The 24792-nt window shown below is 45.3% G+C and overlaps 1 protein-coding gene across 4 annotated transcripts in view; it reads left to right on the forward strand.

Moving 5' to 3' along the window:
- sfmbt2 (Scm like with four mbt domains 2) overlaps positions 1-24792 on the forward strand; it is a 201338-nt gene that overhangs the window by 137272 nt on the left and 39274 nt on the right. For all 4 annotated transcript variants that reach the window (XM_078235921.1, XM_078235924.1, XM_078235923.1 and 1 more), the window contains 4 exons: positions 13677-13790; positions 16466-16508; positions 19043-19104; positions 22229-22368. In XM_078235921.1, coding sequence (XP_078092047.1) covers positions 13677-13790; positions 16466-16508; positions 19043-19104; positions 22229-22368 — 359 coding nt within the window. The remainder of the gene's footprint in view (positions 1-13676; positions 13791-16465; positions 16509-19042; positions 19105-22228; positions 22369-24792) is intronic.

The following is a 24792-nucleotide window of genomic DNA, read 5'->3' on the forward strand; positions in this document are numbered from 1 at the left end:
AAAATCGATAGCCCCGATTTTAACTCTGGGTGGAGTCAAAAGCCAAGGAGCAAACCTCCATTGCAACACCAGCAGTTCACATTTTATACTCGGCATATACATGGACCCTGGTGTTTGGAAGAAAATTGGAAGCTTTCAATGATTGACCTATATGTTGCGATTTATGGTACTGTAGACACGTTTCCAATAGATGCAATGCAAGCTTTATTTACTTTAGCAGGTCGCAGAGACAAGAAAATTGCTTTGCAATTTTAACCTAACCCGGTTTCTATTCCTACAAGGGTGGGGTTCTCTTAAAATCAAGGCTTAAGATTGATAAGTTGCAAAAGCTCAATAGAGGCACAGGCCATGACACAGGCCCCGTTAACCACAAGCACAAATCCTGTAATAGCCGCTAAATTTCACAAGTGGCCAGAAACTGGATTTACGCTATTGAGATCTCGGTTTGCATCTGGGCGTGATTTCTATCTAATTTATTTTATTTTTGTTTTATTTATTAGTGTCACGAGTAGGCTTACATTAACACTGCAATGAAGTTACTGTGAAAATCCCCTAGTCGCCACAGTCCGGCGCCTGTTCGGGGACACAAAGAATTTAGCACGATCAATGCACCTAACCAGCACATTTTTCGGACTGTGGGAGGAAACCGGAGCACCCGGAGGAAACCCATGCAGACACGGGGAGAACGTGCAGACTCGACACCAATGGTGTCCCAAGCCGGGAATTGAACCTGGGTCCCTGGTGCTGTGAGGCAGCAGTGCTAAGCACTCTGCCACCGTGCCGCCCTGAATTTAAATGCAATTACTGGACTTGACACCATAGCTTCCATCCACGATACATTCCCCCCCCCAAAGTGAAAACGAGTTGTGATGACCAGCCAGGGGCACAGAGGTGCCTGTAGGCTCCTGGGGTTGAGAGACCAGGCTGGACATTGCCTCCCTGGCAGAGCCAAGGGGGTGGTAGCCAGGGGGCTCTGGGTTACCCTCCTCCATTGGAGTTGGAGGGTTTCCCTCGTGTGGTAAGAAGGGGGAGAGGCGAAAGTCCTGATGCTTGCAAGTGAGAGCTTGGGTGCCTCGATGTTGATGTCGTGGTGGGTGGTGCCCCAATCCTTGGGGGAGGAGTCCCAATCGCAGTGTGAGGGAGGGTGGCCTTTAATTTAACTTTGAGATTGGGGCACATGATCTCTGAATCCCGGCTGCGCCAGTGTATATTGGCCCCGCCTCTCCAGCTGGTTGTGTGATTCTCACCAGCACTTTGAAATTGCAGAGAATACTGTTAAATCCATTGCGAAAAGACGCCTTTGAAGCCTGCGAGTTTCACAAAGTTTTTCTCACCTGATCACGAGGGGTCACGGGCTCAAGCTGAGAGGGGCGAAGTATAACTCAGACATCAGAGGGACGTTTTTTACACAGAGGGTGGTGGGGCCTGGAATGCGCTGCCAAGTAGGGTGGTGGAGGCAGGCACGCTGACATCGTTTAAGACTTACCTGGATAGTCACATGAGCAGCCTGGGAATGGAGGGATACAAATGATTGGTCTAGTTGGACCAAGGAGCGGCACAGGCTTGGAGGGCCGAAGGGCCTGTTTCCTGTGCTGTACTGTTCTTTGATCCAACACTGAGAAAACTGCACCCATAGTCAGTTAATGAACAAGAAGTGGGTTGAAAATTCAAAACTTATTAGCGACAATGAGCAGAAGATGCAGAAGAGTTACTCGCAGTATCTTGGAACAGAGGACGGAAGTTGTGCTTTCAGTTGACCATGACATACATGTATAATTATTGCAGAGTTGGGCGGGGAGGGTTAGCCACCCAAAGCAACAGCAGATATTACAGCCTGACATTCGGGATTAACAATGTGAGCTCAAGAAATGGTCACATTGTTGACACAAAAAAAACTGGCTTATCTAACCTTTTATCAATAGCATGCAGTCAATAACTTTCCCACTCTTCATGTCACTTGGATTTTTAAAAAGTTTGCGGTTGAATCATTCTAAAATATTTACTGTTTGCCTCTGCAACAATGACCAGAAGTAGATGATGATTTCTAAGAGCTCTGGTAATCTACAAGAGACTACATTCATGTTAGTATCATTTCTATTTTAATTGGTTCTTCTTCAGTGATTAAATCAACGTGAATTAAATGAGTTGAAGGCACGATTTTGTTTTCCAAACAAAATAAAACACTTAATAATTGTCCAAGTTGTTAAAAATATAAAATTTAAATCTAAATGGTTTGCATCTGAAATCTCCACATCGATCCACAAAACTTCAATGTTTCCAGATTGAATAGCACTGCCTTTAATTAAGCAAACATTTGGAAGGTGTCACTCCCAGACACTTGGGCCCAGATTCTTGTCCCCGAGTCAGGCTCCCCGAGTCAAGACATTTAAGAACATAAGAACATAAGAAATAGGAGCAGGAGTAGGCCATCTAGCCCCTCAAGTCTGCTCCGCCATTCAATAAGATCATGGCTGACCTTAATAATTTCCCGACTGAGTGAACTTGACCTTTAAGAATGTCCACCCGCAGGTCAAATTGTCAGTCTGGGGAGGGGGCTGAAACAGGATGGGTGGCCCCGGAACAAATGTGCTGGCTGTCAGGTGTGGAGGCGGGCATGATCTGCCTCTGTGCCCCAACACCGTCTAAATAAATAAAAGCTAATAAAACTACAAAATTCCTCCAATCCTCATGCAAATCTGTGCCAACCCATTTCTTCACCGACCCATAACCCCTCTGCCAACAGTGCCAACCCTTGCCCCATACCCACCACCCTTTGTCCTTACCCCTTCCATGTCAACTCACCTAATAACATTGGACTAGTTCCTTGATAGCTTTGGTGCTTCCTGGATAGCTTTGACCAGTTTGACAGCTGGACAGTTCCTTCACAATTCCTTGTAAGAAGTCTCACAACACTAGGTTCAAGTCCAACAGGTTTACTTGGAATCAGGAGCTTTTGGAGTGCTCTTCCTTCATTAGGTGACATTGCTTGACATCTGACATCGGGAAAATGTTAGAGTCCATTATAAAGAATGCAATAGCAGAGTGTTTAGAAATTCATAATATAATCAAGCAGAGTCAACATGACTGCATGGAGGGGGAACATGCCTGACAAATGTATTAGAATTCTTTGAGATGGAGCAGGTTAGATGAAGGGGAACCAGAAGATGTAATATACTTAGATTTCCAAAGTGCATTGATATGTGTTGATTGTCCCTTTTAAGGGCAGCACAGCAGAAGAGGGTCACCTGGTTTGAGGGACCAGTTGGCACTGAAAGTGGGTAATCACCCCAGGGGTGAGTCCTACCTTGGGCAAAATGAAGTTTGAAGATATGAGGGACTGGGGCAGCCAGTGGGCTGCTCTAGGGCAATTGGGGAAGAGGGGATGGTGCTGCTAGCCTCTGTACAATTTTTCCTTATTAGTCAATACCCTTTGTGTTCATGATGAAGTCTGTTAGTGTGCATCATTACAATAAGGTACCGCACAAAAGGCTACTTAATAAACTAAGAACCCATTGTGTTGATGGCATATTAGCTTGGAGAGAGGATTGGCTAATTAATAGGAAACAGAGTTGTGATCAGGGGGGTAATTTCAGGATGGCAACCTGTAACTAGCGGAGTGTCTCACGGATCAGTGCTGGGGCGATAATTATTTACAATGGGTGAGATTTTCCAGCCATGCGCATCCCATGACCAGAATTTCCATCCTCAGTCAATAGACCTTTACATGATGTGCCAAATTTTCTGTCCTATCCGCTATGTTCCTGCAGCGGGCGGGACTGGAAAATTCCGCCCAATTATATTAAAGTTTAAAGTTAAAAATATTAAGGTTTAAAGTTTATTTATTAGTGTCGCAAGTAGGCTTACATTAACACTGCAATGAAGTTACTGTGAAAATTCCTTAGTCGCCACACTCCGGCGCCTGTTTGGGTACACTGAGGGAGGATTTAGCAGGGACAATGTGCCTAACCAGCACATCTTTCAGGGGTGTAATGACCTGGACAAGGGAAGTGAATGCTCTATCGTCAAATTTGCAGGTGAGACAAAGATTGGGGGGAGGACAAGTGATGAGGATGACATTTTTGATTCATTTGTGGATGTGGATTCCGCTGGCAAGGCCAGCACTCGTTATCCTATCTGATCAGTCATGATCTCAGTGAATGGTGGAGCAGATCCGATGGACCAAATGGCCTAACTCTGCTCCTACATCTTATGGTCTTACGTCAGAATTCTCTTCCTTTTATACTCCTGATGACTCTGCCTATACAATAAATGGCAGAGTCATCAGGAGTATAGAAACACAGAGGGACCTAGGTGTGCAAGTCCACAAATCCTTGAAGGTGGCAACACAGGTGGAGAAGGTGGTGAAGAAGGCATATGGTATGCTTGCCTTTATAGGACGGGGTATAGAGTATAAAAGCTGGAGTCTGATGATGCAGCTGTATAGAACGCTGGTTAGGCCACATTTGGAGTACTGCGTCCAGTTCTGGTCGCCGCACTACCAGAAGGACGTGGAGGCATTGGAGAGAGTGCAGAGAAGGTTTACCAGGATGTTGCCTGGTATGGAGGGTCTTAGCTATGAGGAGAGATTGGGTAGACTGGGGTTGTTCTCCTTGGAAAGACGGAGAATGAGGGGAGATCTAATAGAGGTATACAAGATTATGAAGGGTATAGATAGGGTGAACAGTGGGAAGCTTTTTCCCAGGTCGGAGGTGACGATCACGAGGGGTCACGGGCTCAAGCTGAGAGGGGCGAAGTATAACTCAGACATCAGAGGGATGTTTTTTACACAGAGGGTGGTGGGGGCCTGGAATGCGCTGCCAAGTAGGATGGTGGAGGCGGGCACGCTGACATCGTTTAAGACTTACCTGGATAGTCACATGAGCAGCCTGGGAATGGAGGGATACAAACGATTGGTCTAGTTGGACCAAGGAGCGGCACAGGCTTGGAGGGCCGAAGGGCCTGTTTCCTGTGCTGTACTGTTCTTTGTTCTTTGTTTGTTCTTTTAAAGATTTCCAGGATCTTCAGGAGGGGAGTAGTTGTGACAATCTGAGAGGCCTGTAGCCATGCTGTATTTTTCTGCCCCCAAGGGTCAATGCTAGATCCAGTACTTGGGGCTGAATTTTTAATTAAATAAACAGGTAAGTTTGGATCGGGGGGGGTGGGGAGAGGAATGAGTAAACGTGTCAGGAATCTGTTTCCCAATCCAAACCCGCCTATCCATTCAATTCCTGCTTTAACTCGAGCTGGAAAATGGCTTGCTGCCCAACCTGGTCCAAGGAGGAATATGATAATGAGGTTACAAGCCTCCTTGCCCATGCAGCTTTGTAATTAACTATCAGCCAGGTTTCTTGAGCCACAGGGAACTTAGCAGCTTTCTCAAGAGGTAAGTACCTTCACACCTCCCTGCTGGATTCCGGTTCCTCCCTGAGGAGCCTCCACAATCAGGGCCCCCCCCCCTACCCCAACAAACTTCCTCCAGAGACCTTCGAACTACCCCCTCCCCCCAAAATCGTTCTGGTTGTATCACAGTTTGGTACGTCTCCTGCTCTGCCCAAAACTGCAAGAAACTGCAAAGAGTTGTGAATGAAGCCCAATCCATCAAGCAAACCAGCCTCCCATTCATTGACTCTGTCTACACTACCTCGGAAAAGCAGCCAGCATAATTAGGGGCCCCACACACCCTGGACATTCACTCCTCCACCTTCTTCCATCGGGAAAAAGTTACAAAAGTCTGAGGTCACGTACCAACCGACTCAAGAACAGCTTCTTTCCTGCTGCCATCAGACCTTTGAATGGACCTACCTCGCATTAAGTTGATCTTTCTCTACACCCTAGCTATGACTGTAACACTACATTCTGCACTCTCTCCTTTCCTTCCCTATGAACGGTATGCTTTGTCTGTATAGCGTGCAAGAAACAATATTTTTCACTGTATACTAATACATGTGGCAATAATAAATCAAATCAAAAATCTGGTCCTAATCCCCTCACCAATATCAGACCCAATCCCCTTTCCTCTCTCAGCCCCGAGATCCGCAGCCCCCTTCCCTTCATTATCTTTTAGATAGCTACTATTGAATTTGCTTTTCCTACCCTTACAGGCGTGCTCCTTCAGTTTGTTATAGCTCACAGCATAAAATTCTCCTCATCTCCCCTGGTCCTTCTGCCGATTTATCTTAAATCTATGGCCTCAGGTTATCAATTCTGCTACCCGTGGAAATGAAGCCTTGCATAATTTGGGACATATCTATTAAATCTGACTTAACCTCTGATCTGAAGGAAAGAAATTGCAGCTTCTCCAGTGCCTCTCCAGTTCTGGTCTCGGTCTATTGAAACGCTGCAATTTCTGCAAGGTCTTGATATTCTTCCTAATGTTTGAAGCACTAAATTGGAAACAGTACTTCAGCTGAGATCTAACCAGTGATTTATAAAACAACAAAGAACACCTTCTGATGTCTACTATGATTTCCTTCATTGGCCAAAATATGAAACACAATCTTATTAGAAATGCATTGAAATCACCCTTTACAAAGTTTTCCAGTTTATTATCTTGAAGAACAGAGATCAAAGTACATTTCAGGCATATAACAGAACTCTATGTGGATAAACCATTTGAGCTTTTGTCTTCTGGTTTAAAATACTATCTCAATCTGCTGATGTGCTGCCATTGCAATACACCACAAATGATCTGTTCAAATATTACCTCAATTATTAATTCTTAACATGGAATTCAGTATGGACAAATGGCAGTGCTGTTAGTCTGCTGTAGGTTCTGTTGCTCTTGGAAAGGCTTTAAACCTGAAAAATGTTGTAAAACATTTGCCCTGGGATTTTACCGCCCCGCCCGCCACGGGAATTGGAGCGGGCGAAGGGCAGACAGTGGGAAGGTCCATTGACCTCGGGTGGGATTTTACGGTTTTCGGAAGAGAAAGGTCATAAAATGCTGCCCTAGAGCTTTGGTCTTGTGGGGTAGTCTTTGCAGCATGTGATTGATATTACTGTTTATATTGTGATCATTTAATGAGGTTAAACATGGTTAAAGTTTTATTTATTAGTCACAAGTAGGTTTATATTAACATTGCAGTGAAGTTACTGTGAAAATCCCCTAGTCGCCACACTCCGGCGCCTAATGTACTAGCTCGGGTAAATGCATGGGGTTATGGGGATAGGGCCTGGGTGGGATTGTGGTCGGTGCAGACTCGATGGGTCGAATGGCCTCCTTCTGCACTGTAGGATTCTATGATTCTACGATTAATGCCTTGTTATAATTCTCTAATGTACATTATTTCATATATATTTTATACACTTCAAGTTTCAGCATCTTATCAGCTAAAACATCTTGCTGCAAGTCCAATTGTACGCAAGATTTCTCAAGTGCATTTGCCAATGCACCTAACCACCGCGTCTTTCGGACTGTGGCAGGAAACCGGAGAACCCGGAGGAATCCCACACAGACACAGGGTGAATGTGCAGACTCTGCACAGATAGTGACCCAAGCCAGGAATCGAACCCAGGCCCCTGGTGCTGTGAGGCAGCAGTGCTAACCACTGTGCCACAAGGTTAAACTGACAAGATGGGCAGCACAGTGGCACAGTGGTTAGCACTGCTGCCTCACAGCGCCAGGGACCCGGCTTCAATTCCTAGCTTGGGTCACTGTCTGTGTGGAGTTTGCATGTTCTTCCCGTGTCTGCGTGGGTTTCCTCCGGGTGCTCTGGTTTCCTCCCACAGTCCAAATATATGCGGGTTAGGTGGATTGGCCATGCTAAATTCCCCCTTAGTGCCAGGGCGACTAGCTCGGGTAAATGCATGGGGTTATGGGGATAGGGCCTGGGTGGGATTGTGGTCGGTGCAGACTCGATGGGTCGAATGGCCTCCTTCTGCACTGTAGGATTCTATGATTCTATGATTAATGCCTTGTTATAATTCTCTAATGTACATTATTTCATATATATTTTATACACTTCAAGTTTCAGCATCTTATCAGCTAAAACATCTTGCTGCAAGTCCAATTGTACGCAAGATTTCTCAAGTTGTAAATTATCATGGCTGATAATTTCTATTTTTGAAACTCGCAAAAGAGAAGCACTTGAACATTCTGTCCAAACACACCATAAAATGCTTTTTTTTCTCACCGAGTACCAGTCACTGACAAACAAGAGCTTAAAAATTCTAGTCACTTCAGTATGTGGACACCTGGTGCTGATGCTGGACACACATGTTATCAACAGGTGTGAAACTCCTTTTAACTGCAGAGAAGGTCTGGCACCTGCATTTCTGCATGAGAATGTCTTTCACAGTATGAAAGGGAAACTCAGAGGGCTGAGTTTATTTTTGTTGCAGAAATTATGGAATGGGTGGTAATTTTTGAAACGTATTCTTTAGTGGGATGTGGACATGGCTGGCTCAGCCAGCCTTTTTAATTGCCGTTGAGAAAGTGGTGGTGAGCCACCACCTTTAATTACTGCAGACAGAATGGTGTTGGTTCACCAACAGTGCTGTTGGGAAGGGAGTTCCAGAGTTTTAACCCAATAACAATGAAGGAATGGCGATTACCGTTCCGAGTCAGGATGTCGTGTCGTGGGAAGGGAACTCTGTGTTCACATGCACTGGCTGACCTTGTCCTTCCACGTGGTAAGGTTTGACAGGTTGCTGTCAAATAAACCTTGGTGAGTTGCTGCAATGTATCTCAGAGATCAGCAGCTCCCACCTGGTGATGCCCCAGCGCCTGGGGTGTGCTGTGGCGATTGCCCAAGTGTGCTGTGAAATCCGAGGCTAATCGGAGAGAATCCCAAACTCTCGCTTTGCTTCTTTGATTTGATTTATTATTGCCACATGTATTAACATAGTGAAAAGTATTATTTCTTACGCGCTATACAGACAAAGCATACCATTCATAGAGAAGGAAACGAGAGAGTGCAGAATGTAGTGTTACAGTCATAGCTAGAGTGTAGAGAAAGATCAACTTAATGCAAGGTAAGTCTATTCAAAAGTCTGACAGCAGCAGGGAAGAAGCTGTTCTTGAGTCGGTTGGTACGTGATCTCGGACTTTTGTATCTTTTTCCTGACGGAAGAAGGTGGAAGAGAGAATGTCCGGGGTGCATGGGGTCCTTGATTATGCTGGCTGCTTTTCCAAGGCAGCGGGAAGCGTAGACAGAGTCAATGGATGGGAGGCTGGTTTGCATGATGGATTGGGCTACATTCATGACCTTTTATGGTTCCTTGTGGTCTTGGGCAGAGCAGGAGCCCATACCAAGCTGTGATACAACCAGAAAGAATGCTTTCTATGGTGCATCTGTAAAAGTTGGTGAGAGTCGTAGCTGACGAGCCAAATTTTCTTCGTCTTCTGAGAAAGTAGAAGTATTGGTGGACTTTCTTAGCTATAGTGTCGGCATGGGGGGACCAGGACAGGTTGTTGGTGATCTGGACACCCAAACTCTCGCTCTTTCTCTCTCGCTGCATTTATTCCCCCCAGACTCTCATCCCCTTTCATTGCCTTTATCTCCTTGAATTCTCATATTCTCTCTCTCTCGCTGTCTTGTTCATCGCTTTTATTGACCTGAATTTTTGCTCACTCGGCCTTTTATAACCACAAACTATCACATGGCTTTACAAAGGGGAAATCATGCATGACAAATTTATTAGAATTCTTTGCAGTAGTAACAAGAAGGATAGATAAAGGGGAACCAGTAGATGTAATATACTTGGATTCCAGTTCCCAGGACCAGCATGTGTGCAGAAGATGTCTCCAGCTTCAGTGCCTGGAAACCCGTGTTTCGGAGCTGGAGTGGCGTCTGGGGACACTGGAGCATCCGCGAGATGGAGATTATTGTGAGTAGCACATAGAGAGAGATGGTCACAGCGCAAGCTCAGACGCCAGCAGGAAGGGAATGGGTGACCACCAGGCAGAGCAAGAGGACTAGGCAGGCAATGCAGAAATCTCCTGTGGCTATAGGTATGTTGAGGGGAATGGCCTCTTGGCTACAGATGAAGGGAATCCTCAATATGAAGATGGGGCTTTACCAATACTGTAAAGGTGCATCTGCAGCAGGTAGTTTGGTGAGGATGAGGTCAAGTAGGGGTTTTACCTCTTGTTGGTTCTCTCAGCACCTGCCACATACCCAGTCTAGTAGCTATGCCTTTTAGGACTTGGTCAGTTGTATGTTGCTGAACCACTCTCTGTGATGGACATTGAAATCCCCCCACCCAGACTACATTCTGTGCCCTTGCCATCATGTAGCTGGGCTGGTTTTGTGGCCACTCATCACTAATTCCACATTTATTAATTGAATTCAATGTCCACCAGCTGCCGTGGTGGGATTTGAACTTGTGTCGCCAGAGCATTAGTCTGGGACTCTGGATTATTAATCTAGTGACATTACCATTACACGACCATCTCCCCTCAATTTGTATTACCAAGCACTTCAGTGGAGGGTGTAGAAATAAAACAAAGCATCTTCATGTTTTCATCCCTCCCGCCTCCCTCAACAGTAATATAATGTTCATTTTGATCGTTAAAATGAAATGTGGGGCAAACGTTTTGAATCTGTCGGGCATTTCAAAATACAATTAAACTTAAGAATATAATATTAAGGGCCGTGTGGAAGATCAGAAGGATGTTGGGGTCCGGGTTCATAGGACACTCAAAGCAGCGTCGCAGGTAGAGGCTGTGGTTAAGAAGGCGTATGGAATGCTGGCCTTCATCAATAGAGGAATTGAGTTTAGAAATTGGGAGATAATGCTGCAGCTGTATAGGACCCTGGTCAGACCCCACCTGGAGTACTGTGCCCAGTTCTGGTCGCCTCATTACAGAAAGGATGTGGAAGCCATAGAAAGGGTGCAGAGGAGATTTTCAAGGATGTTGCCTGGATTAGATGGCATGCCTTATGAGGATAGGTTGAGAGAGCTAGGTCTTTTCTCCTTGGAGAGGCGAAGGATGAGAGGTGACCTGATAGAGGTGTATAAGATGTTGAGAGGTATTGATAGAGTGGATTCTCAGAGGCTTTTACCCAGGGCTGGAATGGTTGCCACAAGAGGTCACAGGTTTAGGGTGCTGGGGAGTAGGTACAGAGGAGATGTTAGGGGTAAGTTTTTCACTCAGAGGGTGGTGGGTGCATGGAATCGGCTGCCAGTAGTGGTGGAGGCGGATTCAGTAGGGCCTTTTAAGAGACTTTTAGATAAGTTCATGGAAGTTAGTAAGTTAGAGTGTTATAGGTAAGCCTAGTAGGTAGGGACATGTTCAGCGCAACTTGTGGGCCGAAGGGCCTGTTTGTGCTGTAGCTTTTCTATGTTCTAAACGCTTTTGTTTGTTTTAGTAAATGAAAATATGAACTTTCACATGCTATAAATCTCATCTATTCAATCAGATCTCTTTTCCATTGATATCACAGCTTATTTTAGTGGCAGGTATTTGCTTTCCTTTCACTCCAGTGTAAATAATTTTACTTGCTGTACCAGGACTTCCAGTTTTTGTGGCCTAATACGATCTGTAGTCTGAGCCTGGCTTACCGTGACGAACAACAAAGCGTGTTTTACTGAGAGTTTTACCTCCCGTTGTATGCTGTGTACGTTACAGCAGAGTTGCTGCTGAAACAATAACTTGTAACATTTCTCCATGGAGTATTTTTTAAAAGTTTTTTTATTGAAATTGTTTTCCATTTTCACAAACAATGCAATAAACCCTCAAGGATTGATGCGGTACAACATAATCATTTCTCCACGTATACATACAGAAAGAGGTACCAATTGCAGTTCACAGAATCCTACGGTGCAGAAGGAGGCCATTCAGCCCATCTTGCAGCACAGTCCCTGTGCATTTCACGATCACTTGCACTACACTTCCATTTTTTATAAATTTTGATGTTTTGTTTTACATGATATTGTTCTCCTCTGGTGTTCTGTGTTTCTATATCAGCTTTTATATAGATGTAGTATTTTAAAATGTAACCTAGCTAACAGAATCATTGTAATACTTTATTAATTGTGTATATTGGTGATTGAGGGGGACCGATTGTTGGTTGGATAGTTGGTTAGTGAATCAGAGCAACAGCACGGGTTCAATTCCCGTCCCGGTTGATGTTATTCATGAAGGCCCCGCCTTCTCAACCTTACCCCTTGCCTGAGGTGTGGTGTTCCTCAGGTTAAATCACCACCAGTCAGCCCTCCCCCTCCAAGGAGAAAGCAGCTTGTGGTCATCTGGGACTATGGTGACTTTACCATAGATTGATGATTGCAACTTTTATGACAACTTGCATTTAAAAGCATCCAATTTGATCTGTTGAAATAGATTGTAAATCATAGAATCCCTACAGTGCAGAAGGAGGCCATTCAGCCCATTGAGTCTGCACCAACAACAATCCCACCCAGGCCCCATCCCCATAATCCCACATATTTACCCTGCTAATCCCTCTAACCCACGCATTCCGGGGACACTCGAGGGTAATTTAGCATGGCCAATGCACCTAACCTGCACACCTTTGGACTGTGGGAGGAAACAGGAGCACCCGGAGGAAACCCACACAGGCACAGGGAGAACGTGCAGACTCCGCGCAGTCACCTGAGGCCGGAATTGAACCCGGGTCCCTGGCGCTGTGAAGCAGCAGTGCTAACCACTGTGCCACCATGCTGCCCAAATGTGCAAGTTTAAAAAAAACTCCTTTAACAAGATGGTCAGAATGGAGAATTCTCTGCCACTTCACACTGTTGAAGCAAAGTCCATGCATTCTCTTTAAAAATTAAGGTAATAGTTGCTTGAAGAGAATATGGAAAGTGTGAAAATTAAGCAGGGGTGTGAGATTAGGCCACATTGCTCATTGGGGAAAAAAATCAGCAAGGATTTAATAGTCCAATTATCCTATTTCTCTCCTCGAACCCTCTATAATTTCATCGTTCTCCAGCACATTGTAACAAACGTAATTAAAAGCTGCAAAGGAAATAACTTGTGGGTGTTTTCTCAAGTTCATGCATAAACCAAAGTAGAGGAAGTAAAGAAAGACATTGGACAAATGTCTTCCATTCATCCTTCTGATTTAGTGTTTTCACTGGAGGTGGCTGAAACTATAGTCAGGTTTTTTTGATGTGGAGATGCCGGCGTTGGACTGGGGTGGGCACAATAAGAAGCCTCACAACACCAGGGTAAAGTCCAAAAGGTTTATTTGGAATCACGAGCTTTCTGAGCACTGCTCCTTCATCACCTGTGCAGGTTTTTTGACGAGGGACTCCATCGGGTGGTAAAAATGCATTTTGTTAATCTAACTTCCCGAAGTGTGATTGGGTTCTTTGCTTGATCTTTCTAACATTTTGCATAATCAGATCCTGAATTAGTAAATCTAAAATAGCCGCTCCTATTTTTTTTGTTATGAAGTACTCTATCAAGCGCCAGGGTCCCAGGTTCGATTCCCGGCTCAGGTCACAGTCTGTGCGGAGTGTGCACGTTCTCCCCGTGTCTGCGTGGGTTTCCTCCGGGTGCTCCGGTTTCCTCCCACAGTCTGAAAGACGTGCTGGTTAGGCGCATTGACCCAAACAGGCACTGGAGTGTAACGACTAGGGGAATTTGACAGTAACTTCATTGCAGTGTTAATGTAAGCCGCACTTGTGACTAATAAATAAACTTAAACAAAAATGCAGCAGGTTAGTTTTTTTTAGCAATTGCTTTATCGTCTAAATCAATTGTATTCCAGACTCGAAGAAATCTGTTCCTGAATACATTGTCGACGTAGAATCAATGGACATTTTCCCCGTTGGTTGGTGTGAAGCGAACGGATATCCTTTAACCCCACCATATCGTGCAGTCTGTAAGTATCACCAAAACAAAACACGTTCAGATCAAGCCTAATCCATAATAACTTGACTCGTCATTTTTTTAGAGACTGTTTGTACACCCAACTTCTGTACATATAACCTCTATTTTAAGCTATTCATGTATTCCCATGAACTAAGCCAAGGGATGTCAGAGTTTCAACCTCGCAGTACAGGCCTTCCAATTATGTTCAAATTGTTCTCTCTTAACTTGGATATGTAATTATATTGTCACACAACTCTTAAGTTACATTTCGGCTTTGCTTTCAGCTTATTCTCTTGAGAATTCCCTGACTCCATGTTCTTGCACATGTGATGTGATGAGGAGGGCATTTAATCAGGCAGGAATGTGGCAGATGGGGACCCCACTGCCTTCCTTTCATTTGATTTGATTTATTATTGTCACATGTATTAGTCTACAGTGAAAAGTATTGTTTCTTGCGCGCTATACCAACAAAGTATACCGTTCATAGAGAAGGAAAGGAGAGAGTGCAGAATGTTGTGTTACAGTCATAGCTAGGGTGTAGAGAAAGATCAACTTCATGCGAGGTAGGTCCATTCAAAAGTCTGACTGCAGCAGGGAAGGAGCTGTTCTTGAGTCAGTTAGGACATGACCTCAGACTTTTGTGTCATTTTCCCGTTGGAGGAAGGTGGAAGAGAGAATGTGTGGGGTCCTTGATTATGCTGGCTGCTTTTCTGAGGCAGCGGGAAGTGTTAGATAGAGACAATCGTCCTGATTAAGTTTGTGGCATGAAGGCCCGTGAATGGTCTTCCTGGGGACATGTAACCCACCACCGCTGATATTCATCCAGCAGCAGGGGGGAAACTTGTCATGTGAGGAACCCCAAAAACAAAAGCTGTCGGGGTTGCTTGCTGTTTCACCAGGGTCTCCTTTACTCAAAGAGCTTTGCTGGCGTGTGCGTGCGCGCACACGCACGCACGCGCGCTCACTCTCTCCCCCCCCCCCCCCGGCCTTACTCAGTCCATATCCATCTATTCCCTCCCTATTCATGTACCATTCAAATGCCTCTTAAATGTTGCTAATGCGCCTGCTTCCACCACCTCCTCTGGCAGCGCGGTCCAGGCACCCACCACTCTCTGCATGAATAACTTCCCCTGCACATCTCCCTTAAACCTTCCCCCTCTCACTTTGAACCTGTTAAATAAATAAACAAACCAACAACATTTGGAGCTTTCAGGTGCTTATATTACAGCGTAAAGGGTCAGAATAATTGACATTTTTATTGATCAATAGTAACAAAGAGTTTTTTAACTGAAGTGTTCATTGATTCTGTATAGCGTGTAGCAAGGCGGGGGGGGGGGGTCAATGGGCATGCAGGTGCCGCAGTATGGCATGAGTGGCCATGGGGGTTGGTTGGAGGGGAGAACTTGAGGGCCTGTTTTTAAATTAACTGGGACAAAGCCACATAGCACTGAGATGGATGGCCTTTTTAAACAGGCCACCTTGGCACCCAGTAGTCCCTGTGGCGGCCTCAAATCTGGTTTCTGGGTCAGCTGACCTGACGGTATGGTGGTACAGTAGTTAGCACTGCTGCCGCACAGCGCCAAGGACCCGGGTTCAATTCCTGGCTTGGGTCACTCTCTGTGCAGAGTTTGCATGTTCTCCCTGTGTCTGCGTGGGTTTTCTCCGGGTATTCGGTTTTCCCCCCACAGTCCAAATATGTATGGGTTGCCCATTCTAAATTGACGCTCAGTGTCAGGGGGACTAGCAGGGTAAATGTGTGGGGCTACAGATTGTTGTCGGTGCAGGGCCGATGGGCTGAATGGCCTCCTTCTGCACTGTAGCATTTTATGAACTGCATTGGTGCTCTCTTGCCTCTGTATGTATACATGGAGATATGCGGGTTAGGTTGATTGGCCTTGCCAAATTGCCCCTTAGTGTCAGGGGAACGAGCTAGGGTAAATGCATGGGTTATGGGCATAGGTTATGGGGTGGGATTGTGGTCGGTGCAGACTCGATGGACCAAACAGCCTCCCTCTGCACTGTATGATACTATGACACCAGCTCAGGAATTTTCCAGATTCCTGCTACCTGCCTCAAACGTGAAAATCCAGGCTGAAATCAGGGGGTGTTTGTGAGTAAACAGTATATGGGATGAAAGATCCAACTCTGATCAAGCAGAGGGCTGATGTTATGAACCATCTGGTTTAGCCTGAGATGTGGGATGCAGACTAGCTAACGGAGTTTGTGATGGGGGGCAGAAGGGTTTCAGTCTTCCTGATATTTACTCCCAAGAAAACTATGGTTGAAACTAAACGAGATATTGGACAACGGACAATAAAACAGATGCAGTGAAAGGATGGATAAAGGGAGTGGAACAATCGAAATGGCTGGCCCTGCTGTATATGTGTCTCTTTATAGATTGAGATTGATTTTCATACGACCTCTTTTGTTGTGTGAGTTAAATGAGGACACCATCCATCAATGAAGTCCATGGGAAAAAACGGTAGTGACAGAGTATAACTGTGCTGCTAATTCATATTGCCCAGTTAGCATGACTGCCAAAACTCCATTTCACCCATGTAGACCTTTAAAGGATAACCGTGTCCTCCTTGCTGTTTTATCTGGGGCAGTACACTGACTTAACCTTACCGCTTGTGTGAAAGATATTGCAACTCAAACATCATCCTTTTATCTATTAATTCACAGGCCAGAAGCAGAAGAAAATTGCAGTAGTACAGCCAGAAAAGCAGTAAGTTAAGAATTTAATTATGTATCTTGTGTGTTTAAATGTTATTACCCTGGCTGCCTGTATCAGAATCTGTTTGTTGTACTGGCGTACAAAGATTCATAGAATCCCTACAGCACAGAAGGAGGCCGTTCGGCCCATCGAGTCTATGCCGATCACAATGCCACCCAGGCCCTATTCACGTAACCCTCATTTATTCCTGCTAATCCCCCTGACACTAGGGTCAATTTACCGTGGCCAATCGACTTCACCCGCACATTTTTGGACTGTGGGAGGAAACCAGAGCACACGGATGAAACCCACGCAGCCACGGGGAGAAGGTGCAAACTCCACGCAGACAGTCACCCGAGGCCAGAATTGAACCCGGGTCCCTGGCGCTGTGAGGCAGCGGTGCTAACCACTGTGCCATCGTGCCCACCCAGAAAAATACCAGATTATCAGTACGTGTCCTCTGTTTCCATAGTCCATATTAAAATAAATCCCAGTAAAACTGCTGGCTCCAAAGCTAAATGAAGCATAGGAACTTCTTAGCTCCCCTTGCGATGCCAACCAAGTTAATCTCAGACCAAGGATTCAGTGCTCTCGGAGCAAAAGGAAACTGAGAAGTAATTTGGAAAATGCACATGAGGATATCAGGTGGGGGCAGCATTAGATTTGGCCCTGATCCTCATTCAAATTACCCAATCGCACCTGTTGTCCATGTTCATACATGAATTGGGTGAAATGTGAGAGGGTTGTTCTGACTCATGAGGGGAGAGAATACTTGATCCAGTGAGGTAAAAGGAAGCAATATGAAACAGTGGGGGCTAAGAATCAGTCGCAAACAGTTAGCACTATAGCAAAGTGTAGAAAAATGTATTTTCCCTTTGCTGCTCAGTGTAGCTTTATGTCCAACACTAAATATCCCACGTTTTCATCTTAAAATGCTTAAAAATCTAAAAAGGCAATCCACGTAAAATAATGCATCGGGTTTAAAAGTTTTCTTACAAATCACGAGACAGTTAATTCTGCATAGGTTTTAAAACAATTCATTATCTATCTCTGGATTTAAGGAATTAGATGGAAGCCCGTTCCTCGATGCCTGTGCTCAAAACATCTGTTAGTGCTCAGGACTGAGGGTGCTATCTGATGATGTCATGCTGCAGGGAGGAAGCACTTCATTTCTGATGTCTGCCTCCACAATAGCTACCCATGAAGATGAGGAGGTGATGGCCTAATGGTATTATCACTAGACTATTAATCCAGAAACTCATTTCATGTCCTGGGGAACCGGGTTCGAATCCCGCCACGGCAGATGGTGGAATTTGAATTCAATAAAAAAAAATCTGGATTGAAGAATCTACTGATGACCATGAAACCATTGTCGATTGTCAGAAAAACCCACCTGGTTCACGAATGTCCTTTAGAGAAGGAAATCTGCTGTCCTTACCTGGTCTGACCTACATGTGACTCCAAAGCCACAGCAATGTGGTTGACTCTCAACTGCCCTCTGGAATGGCCTAGCAAGCCAGTCAGTTTCAAGGGCAATTAAGGATGGGCAATAAATGCTGGCCCAGCCAGCGATGCCCATGTCCCACGAATGATTAAAAAAGGAGGAACTCACGCGAAGGATATAAATTTGTGCAATACCACTTTATCTCAGAACACTTCAATTTGCCTGGTTCATCGATAATGAATTTATATTTAAAAATATAATCCAACCCTAAGAAAGTAATTGTATTTTTATGTTTAAAACAATAATTGAACATCATTGCTTTTCAGCACAGATTAACAGCCTGCCAATTGTCACATGTATGGTCACTCAATTAAGGACATGGGGAAAAGTTGCACAAAAAGAATACTTAAAATAGTTTTCAGATAGTTTGAGTTTTAGAATAAAAACTGAAGTCCAGTTTGGACTGTGTTAGTGGTTTACATTTTGGATTCTTATGTTTCAAGTTTATTTATAAGTGTCACAAGTAGGCTTACATTCACACTGCAATGAAGTTACTGTGAAAATCCCCTAGTCGCCACACTCCGGCGCCTGTTCGGGTACACAGGGAGAATTTAGCATGGTCTATGCACCCTAACCAGCACGCCTTTCGATCTGTGGGAGGAAACCCATGCAGACACAGGGAGAACGTGCAGACTCCGCACAGACAGTGACCCAAGCTGGGAATCGAACCCAGGTCCCTGGCATTGTGAGGCAGCAGTGCTAACCACTGTGCCGCCGTGTCGCCCTTGTGCCATGTTTACAGATTTATGTTTTTGAACTCGACACAACTTTGGGACAAGCACAGCTTCCTAAAACGTTGTTTGTTTGAGGCATCCAAACCTTGGCTTAAAGTTCAGGACAACAGAACCACCTCGGGCATAATTTTATTCTAACCCACCGAGTGGGAAGCTGAATGGATTGAATCAGCTATGCTCAGTTTCACAACACGCACTAGTTACGATGAGCAATTGACTAAACGGGATAACTTGGTTTCTACGAAGGCTATAGTAATGTTGTCAGGCTTGCATTTTTGAATTTTACTTGTTTTGTTTCTAATGAATAGACTTCATTCCGTACCTGTGGAGCCCGTCCCTCATGACTCTTGCACTATTACAACAGAAGCTGGTAAGTTTCCTCATGAAAGTTTAAAGTTTATTTATTTATTAGTCACAAGTAGGCTTACATTCACGCTGCAATGAAGTTACTGTGAAAATCCCCACACTCCAGTCACCTGTTCGGGTACACTGAGGGGGAATTTAGCATGGCCAATGCACCTAACCAGCACGTCTTTCAGACTGTGGGAGGAAACCCTCACCGACACAGGGAGAATGTGCAGACTCTCCACAGACAGTGACCCAAGCTGGGAATTGAGCCCGGGTCCCTGGCGCTGAGAGGCAGCAGTGCTAACCAGTGTGCCACCGTGTCTCCCTAGGATATTGTTACCGACAGGAAGGGGGTTAATTTAAACATCCCCTAATTTCTTCCCCTCACCACCCGCCCGTAACTAGGTGTTTTTGGTTTATTTCCCCATTTGTAAGTGGTGACGTATTTCCCAATAGTCCAGCTTGTGTGCGATGCTGCTAGTTAGATGGTTAAAAGCACACTGACTTTGCGGTACAGCAGGGCTATATTACTGGTCTCATAAGCGAGAGGTCCTTGTCACTTGACTCCCACCACTTCACAGTGTTTTTGCCAACGGATGTGTAGCGTCATCTGGATCCCCGAGAGCGTGGAATGGATCAACTATAAAAGTTAAAGTAAAGTTTATATATTAGTCACAAGCAGGCTTTCACTGCAATGAAATTACTGTGAAAATCCCCTAGTCGCCACATGCCGGCGCCTGTTCGGGTGCACTGAGGGAGGATTTAGCATGGCCAATCCACCTAACATGCACATCTTAAGCAAGTAGGGCAGAGTACGATTACACATGAATAACCAAATTGGCATGGTAGCACAGTGGTTAGCACTGCTGTCTCCCACCACCAAGGACCCGGGTTCAATTCCGGTCTTGAGTGACTGTGTGGAGTTTGCACATTCTCCCCGTGTCTGCGTGGGTTTCCTCCAGGTGCTCCACTTTCCTCTCTCAGTCCAAAGATGTGCAGTTTAGGTGGATTGGCCATGCTAAATTGACCCTTAATGTTCCAAGATGTGTGGGTTAGGGGATTAGCCGTGGTAAATGTGTGGGGTTGCGAAAAAAAGTTGAAATATCCAAATGATCCGAGATTGTAAGGGGGCTGAACTCTGAGAACAGATTGGGGAAAGCTGAACTCCACAGTCTATAGAGAAGAACGTTGAGAGGGCTCGGCTGAAGTGGCCACAGAAATTTCAAAGTCAATCAATCCAAGAGGAAAATGGAACAGGATTATAAATTTGTTAAAAGTAAATTTAAAATCATTGAGTACTTTTCAAAGACTGATAAACATTTGTCAGCTAAAGTGATAAGAGTTGAAAACCATTATGCTCGACTGGGTGAATTGGAGTACCTGTGGGATGAGCTCAGAGGGTGAAATAACCATCTCTTCGCTTGAATTATTTTCTGTGTAATATATTGCAAATTTTGTAAAACTTGCAGCCAATCTAATCCCATCAATTACTTGCCGGGCAGGTTAGATTAAGATTACCCTCGATATTGAGTTTTGTTTATGCCTAGTTCTGTTCTTGGTGAACCTGGTGAATTGCTCCATTTTAATAAATCAGAAAATAGAACATGATGTTAGTTGGGTCCACCAGTCCGTGGTGCAGGAAAAGGAAGAAAACGTAATTGGCTAGAATAGTATTTACATTCCATTGACATTAAATTGACATGACATTGAAATTAAATATTTAATTTAAATTAATTTGTGCTGGAACATGCAAACTGGATCAGTCCTATATTGATGCTTTGAAAAGTATTTTATATATGATGGTAATTGGGCATAAATATTATCAGCACTTGAATGTCGACTTAAAGGGCGTCCCTGACACAGTCACCGGCCGAGGGTTTTTGGCTGTTCCCACTGGTGGGATCTTCTGGTCCCACCAACAACGACCCCCTGCTGCAGGTTCCCCAGGCGGCAGAGGGTGCAAACAATGGGAAGCCCCTTGACAACAGCAGGACCAGAAGATCCCACCACCGACCAATGCTGCGCTGCCACCGCAAAATGTGCCGAGGGGGGGAATCCCACGGGGGTGGGGGGGGGGGGCGGATTCCCACCCGCTGGCTGGAAAGCAGACAGTTAAAATTCAGCTACAGGACTCATTAATTACATAGGCTAGGATGTTAGTCCACTCCTCTTCACAGATGAGACAGGCATGGCAGTTTCTCCTGTTAAATGTGAAGATCGGGCTCTGATGTTGAAACTGGAGCTCTATTGTTATTTTAATACATGCGTGGGGGAGTTGGTTATGGTTTTCATGTCAGGTCGAGTTAGGACTGAAGGAGTTGAAGAAACGTAAATCTTTTCACCTTTTTTCACACTCCTTTTGGGGCAGGAAGGACCCCTGAGTGCTGGCCAGTTGCCACTTCCTGCCAGTTCCAGACAGAAAACCAACTGAGGCAACTTTCAAGAGACCCTAAAGTTGAAATAGCCTGGGCCGTACATTGTTGATCCAGAGAGTTTGCTGCAAGCCATTATCTACCTCCATGGCAATTTCCTGTCCCAAATTTAAATTGGGGTTTTTTTTGCTTTTCTCAACAGAGCATAGAATCATAGAATCCCTACAGTGCAGAAGGAGGCCATATGGCCCATCGAACCTGCACCAACCACAATCCCACCCAGGCCCTATCCCCCTAACTCTACATATTTACCCTACTAATCCCCCGGACATCCCCCTATCACTAAGGGGCAATTTAGCATAGCCAATCAAACTAACCCCCACATTTTTGGCCTGTGGGAGGAAACTGGAGCACCTAGAAGAAACCCACGCAGACGTGGGGAGAACGTGGAAACTCCACATAGACAGTTGCCCAAGCCAGGAATCGAACCCAGTCCCTGGCGCTGTGAGGCAGCAGTGCTAATCGCCGTGCCACCGTGCCGCCCATGATCATGTTGTATATCTGCATATCACACAGCAGTAATTGTATCTGTTATTTCTATTTGAATCCTTGCTTTTCATTTATGTTATCACCTACTCCCTTTGGTTTTACTGTTAAAAGTTCTTAAAATTTTACATTGTAGGTTTGTTTTATAGTTAAGTCTCCTCAATTTTAATATAGACATTAGTAACAAAATTGGAATCATGGAAAAGCTTATTTTCTTTCTTTCCGTAGGTACTACAAATGGCAAGTACTGCTGTTCCAAAATATACTTCAACCATCGCTGTTTCTCGGGCCCGTATCTAAACAAAGGGCGAATAGCAGAACTTCCTCAGTCGGTTGGACCTGGGAAATGTGTGCTCGTTCTGAAGGAGGTAGGCTAGCTGGAAAAGTTTAAATCCAATCATAGAATCCCTACAGTGCAGAAGGAGGCCATTCAGCCCATCAAGTCTGCACCGACCACAATCCCACTCGGGCCCTCTTCCCGTAACCCCATGCATTTAGCTAGTCTCTCTGACACTAAGGGGCAATTTAGCATGGCCAATCCACCTAACCTGCACATCTTTGGAGTGTGGGAGGAAATCGGAGCATCCGGAGGAAACCCACGCAGACACGGGGAGAATGTGCAGACTCTGCACAGACAGTGACCCAAGCCGAGGATTGAACCTGGGTCCCTGACGCTGTGAGGCAGCAGTGCTAACCACTGTGCCACCGTTCTGCTCCTGTGCCACCATGCCGCCACCAAATTACCTAGCTAACCGGAATGCTTCAAAATAGCTAATATTTTGTTGAATAAAACCATGAAACCCAAAGGTTGCAGATTTGAAACTTGATGACCTGTTGAAATCCTACCTCCACACTAAGTAATTAAAATCAGTTCAGTAACTGTGTATCTTAGTAAAGTTGGCAGCAAAAGAGCATGGCCGAGATTCTCCGACCTCCCAGCCGCCTGTTTCCTGCCGGTGGGAGGGGGCGTGTTGTTTGCAAGCGGCGGGATTCTCTGTTCCCGCAGCTGTCAATGGGAATTCCTATTGATGTCAACCCCACACTGGCAGGAAACCCGTGGACAGGTGCACTGCAGGCAGGACAGGAGAACCCCAGCCCATGAATATCAATCAGAATCTGACTAATGTAGGTAAGAGCGCAATTAAAACAGGAAGAGTGATTTCTTTGATTTTGATTTGATTTATTATTGTCACATGTATTAACAGACAGTGAAAAGTATTGTTTCTTGGGCGCTATACAGACAAAGCATATGGTTCATAGAGAAGGAAACGAGAGAGTGCAGAATGTAGTGTTACAGTCATAGCTAGGGTGTAGAGAAAGATCAACTTAAGGTAGGTCCATTTAAAAGTCTGACAGCAGCAGGGAAGAAGCTGTTCTTGAGTCGGTTGGTACGTGACCTCAGACTTTTGTATCTTTTTCCTGACGGAAGAAGGTGGAAGAGAGAATGTCCGGGGTGTGTGGGGTCCTTAATTTTGCTGGCTGCTTTTCCAAGGCAGCGAGAAGAGTAGACTAAGTCAATGGATGGGAGGCTGGTTTGAATGGGATCAAAGGCACAGGGAAAAGACAGTGAGGGAATGCAAGTTTGAGACAAAGGGCCAGATTTCCAAAACTGGGTTGGGAAGCTGACACCTGGTACGGCAGAACCACGCACCCACCATCCTCTTCCTCTAGAGGTCCCAGCCAACACACTTATTCCACCCCCCGCCAGCCAACCGCCCCGAAAAAACTAACATGAGTAATATAAACAAAAGGCCCAGGGGATAAGAAGGCAACAGGCCACAATATAAAGGCAAGGCATCACAAGGGGCAACAAAGATTGGACGTGGGCTGAAAGAAAAGAGGCAGAGCACCGAGGAAAAGGGAACATGTCCTCTCGTTGTCCGACCCCAAAAACCTGGAAGGAACCCAGGTTCTGACCCCTGCCTGAGCTGTGTCGCTCTTGCAATTAGATTTTTAAATATATATGGTCTAATTGCCAGATGGCGAGCTCGGCACCCAGTTAGAGACACCAAGAGGAGCTGCCTGCCTGACTTCAACACCAAAAGCAGATGGCAGCCATGATGGTGGCTGCTGCTGCTGCCTTGCTGATTAGCAGGCAACTTGAAAGAAGGCCAGGAGCTGGAAAATAGAGGAAAGTCACCATTCAAAGAATTTTGAGGCACAGCACTGGACTGGCATGGTGGCACAGTGGTTAGCACTGCTGCCTCACAGCGCCAGGGACCCGGGTTCGATTCCTGGCTTGGGTCACTGACTGTGCAGAGTTTGCACATTCTCCCCGTGTCTGCGCAGGTTTCCTCCAGGTGCTCCGGTTTCCCCATACACTCCACGATGTGCGGGTTCGGTGGATTGGCAATGCTAAATCACCCCTTAGTGTCAGGGGGATTAGCTAGGGTAAATGCATGGGGCTACGGGGATAGGGCCTGGCAGGGATTGTTTACAGAAGCGACCAAATTATTAACACCCTGAACTGAGGTTATAATTCACTGTGGATGCAATTAATCATTCTATATGTTATACAAATCAATCCCTTTAAACCAATATCGGCTTTCTTCGCCACTTTGAGGATTAAAATAAGTATTTTTTTTACCTTGAGCTCATCGGTGGAAGTGGAGGAGCTTCAGTCTTTGCAAGTGTCCAATCGTCCGACCGAGGTTCTTGCCACCTGTATGGATGAAAGTGGTGGCTACAGGGTAGATGGGCAAACTGGTCATGGCCCAATGGGACAGGAAGCCATTCAAGCAGGGGGAATTAAGAGGAATGTAGTGGAATAGACACAGTTCTCTGCAGCCAAG

The sequence above is a fragment of the Mustelus asterias genome, chromosome 19 (assembly GCF_964213995.1).
Source record: "Mustelus asterias chromosome 19, sMusAst1.hap1.1, whole genome shotgun sequence".
Classification (NCBI taxonomy): Eukaryota; Metazoa; Chordata; class Chondrichthyes; order Carcharhiniformes; family Triakidae; genus Mustelus; species Mustelus asterias.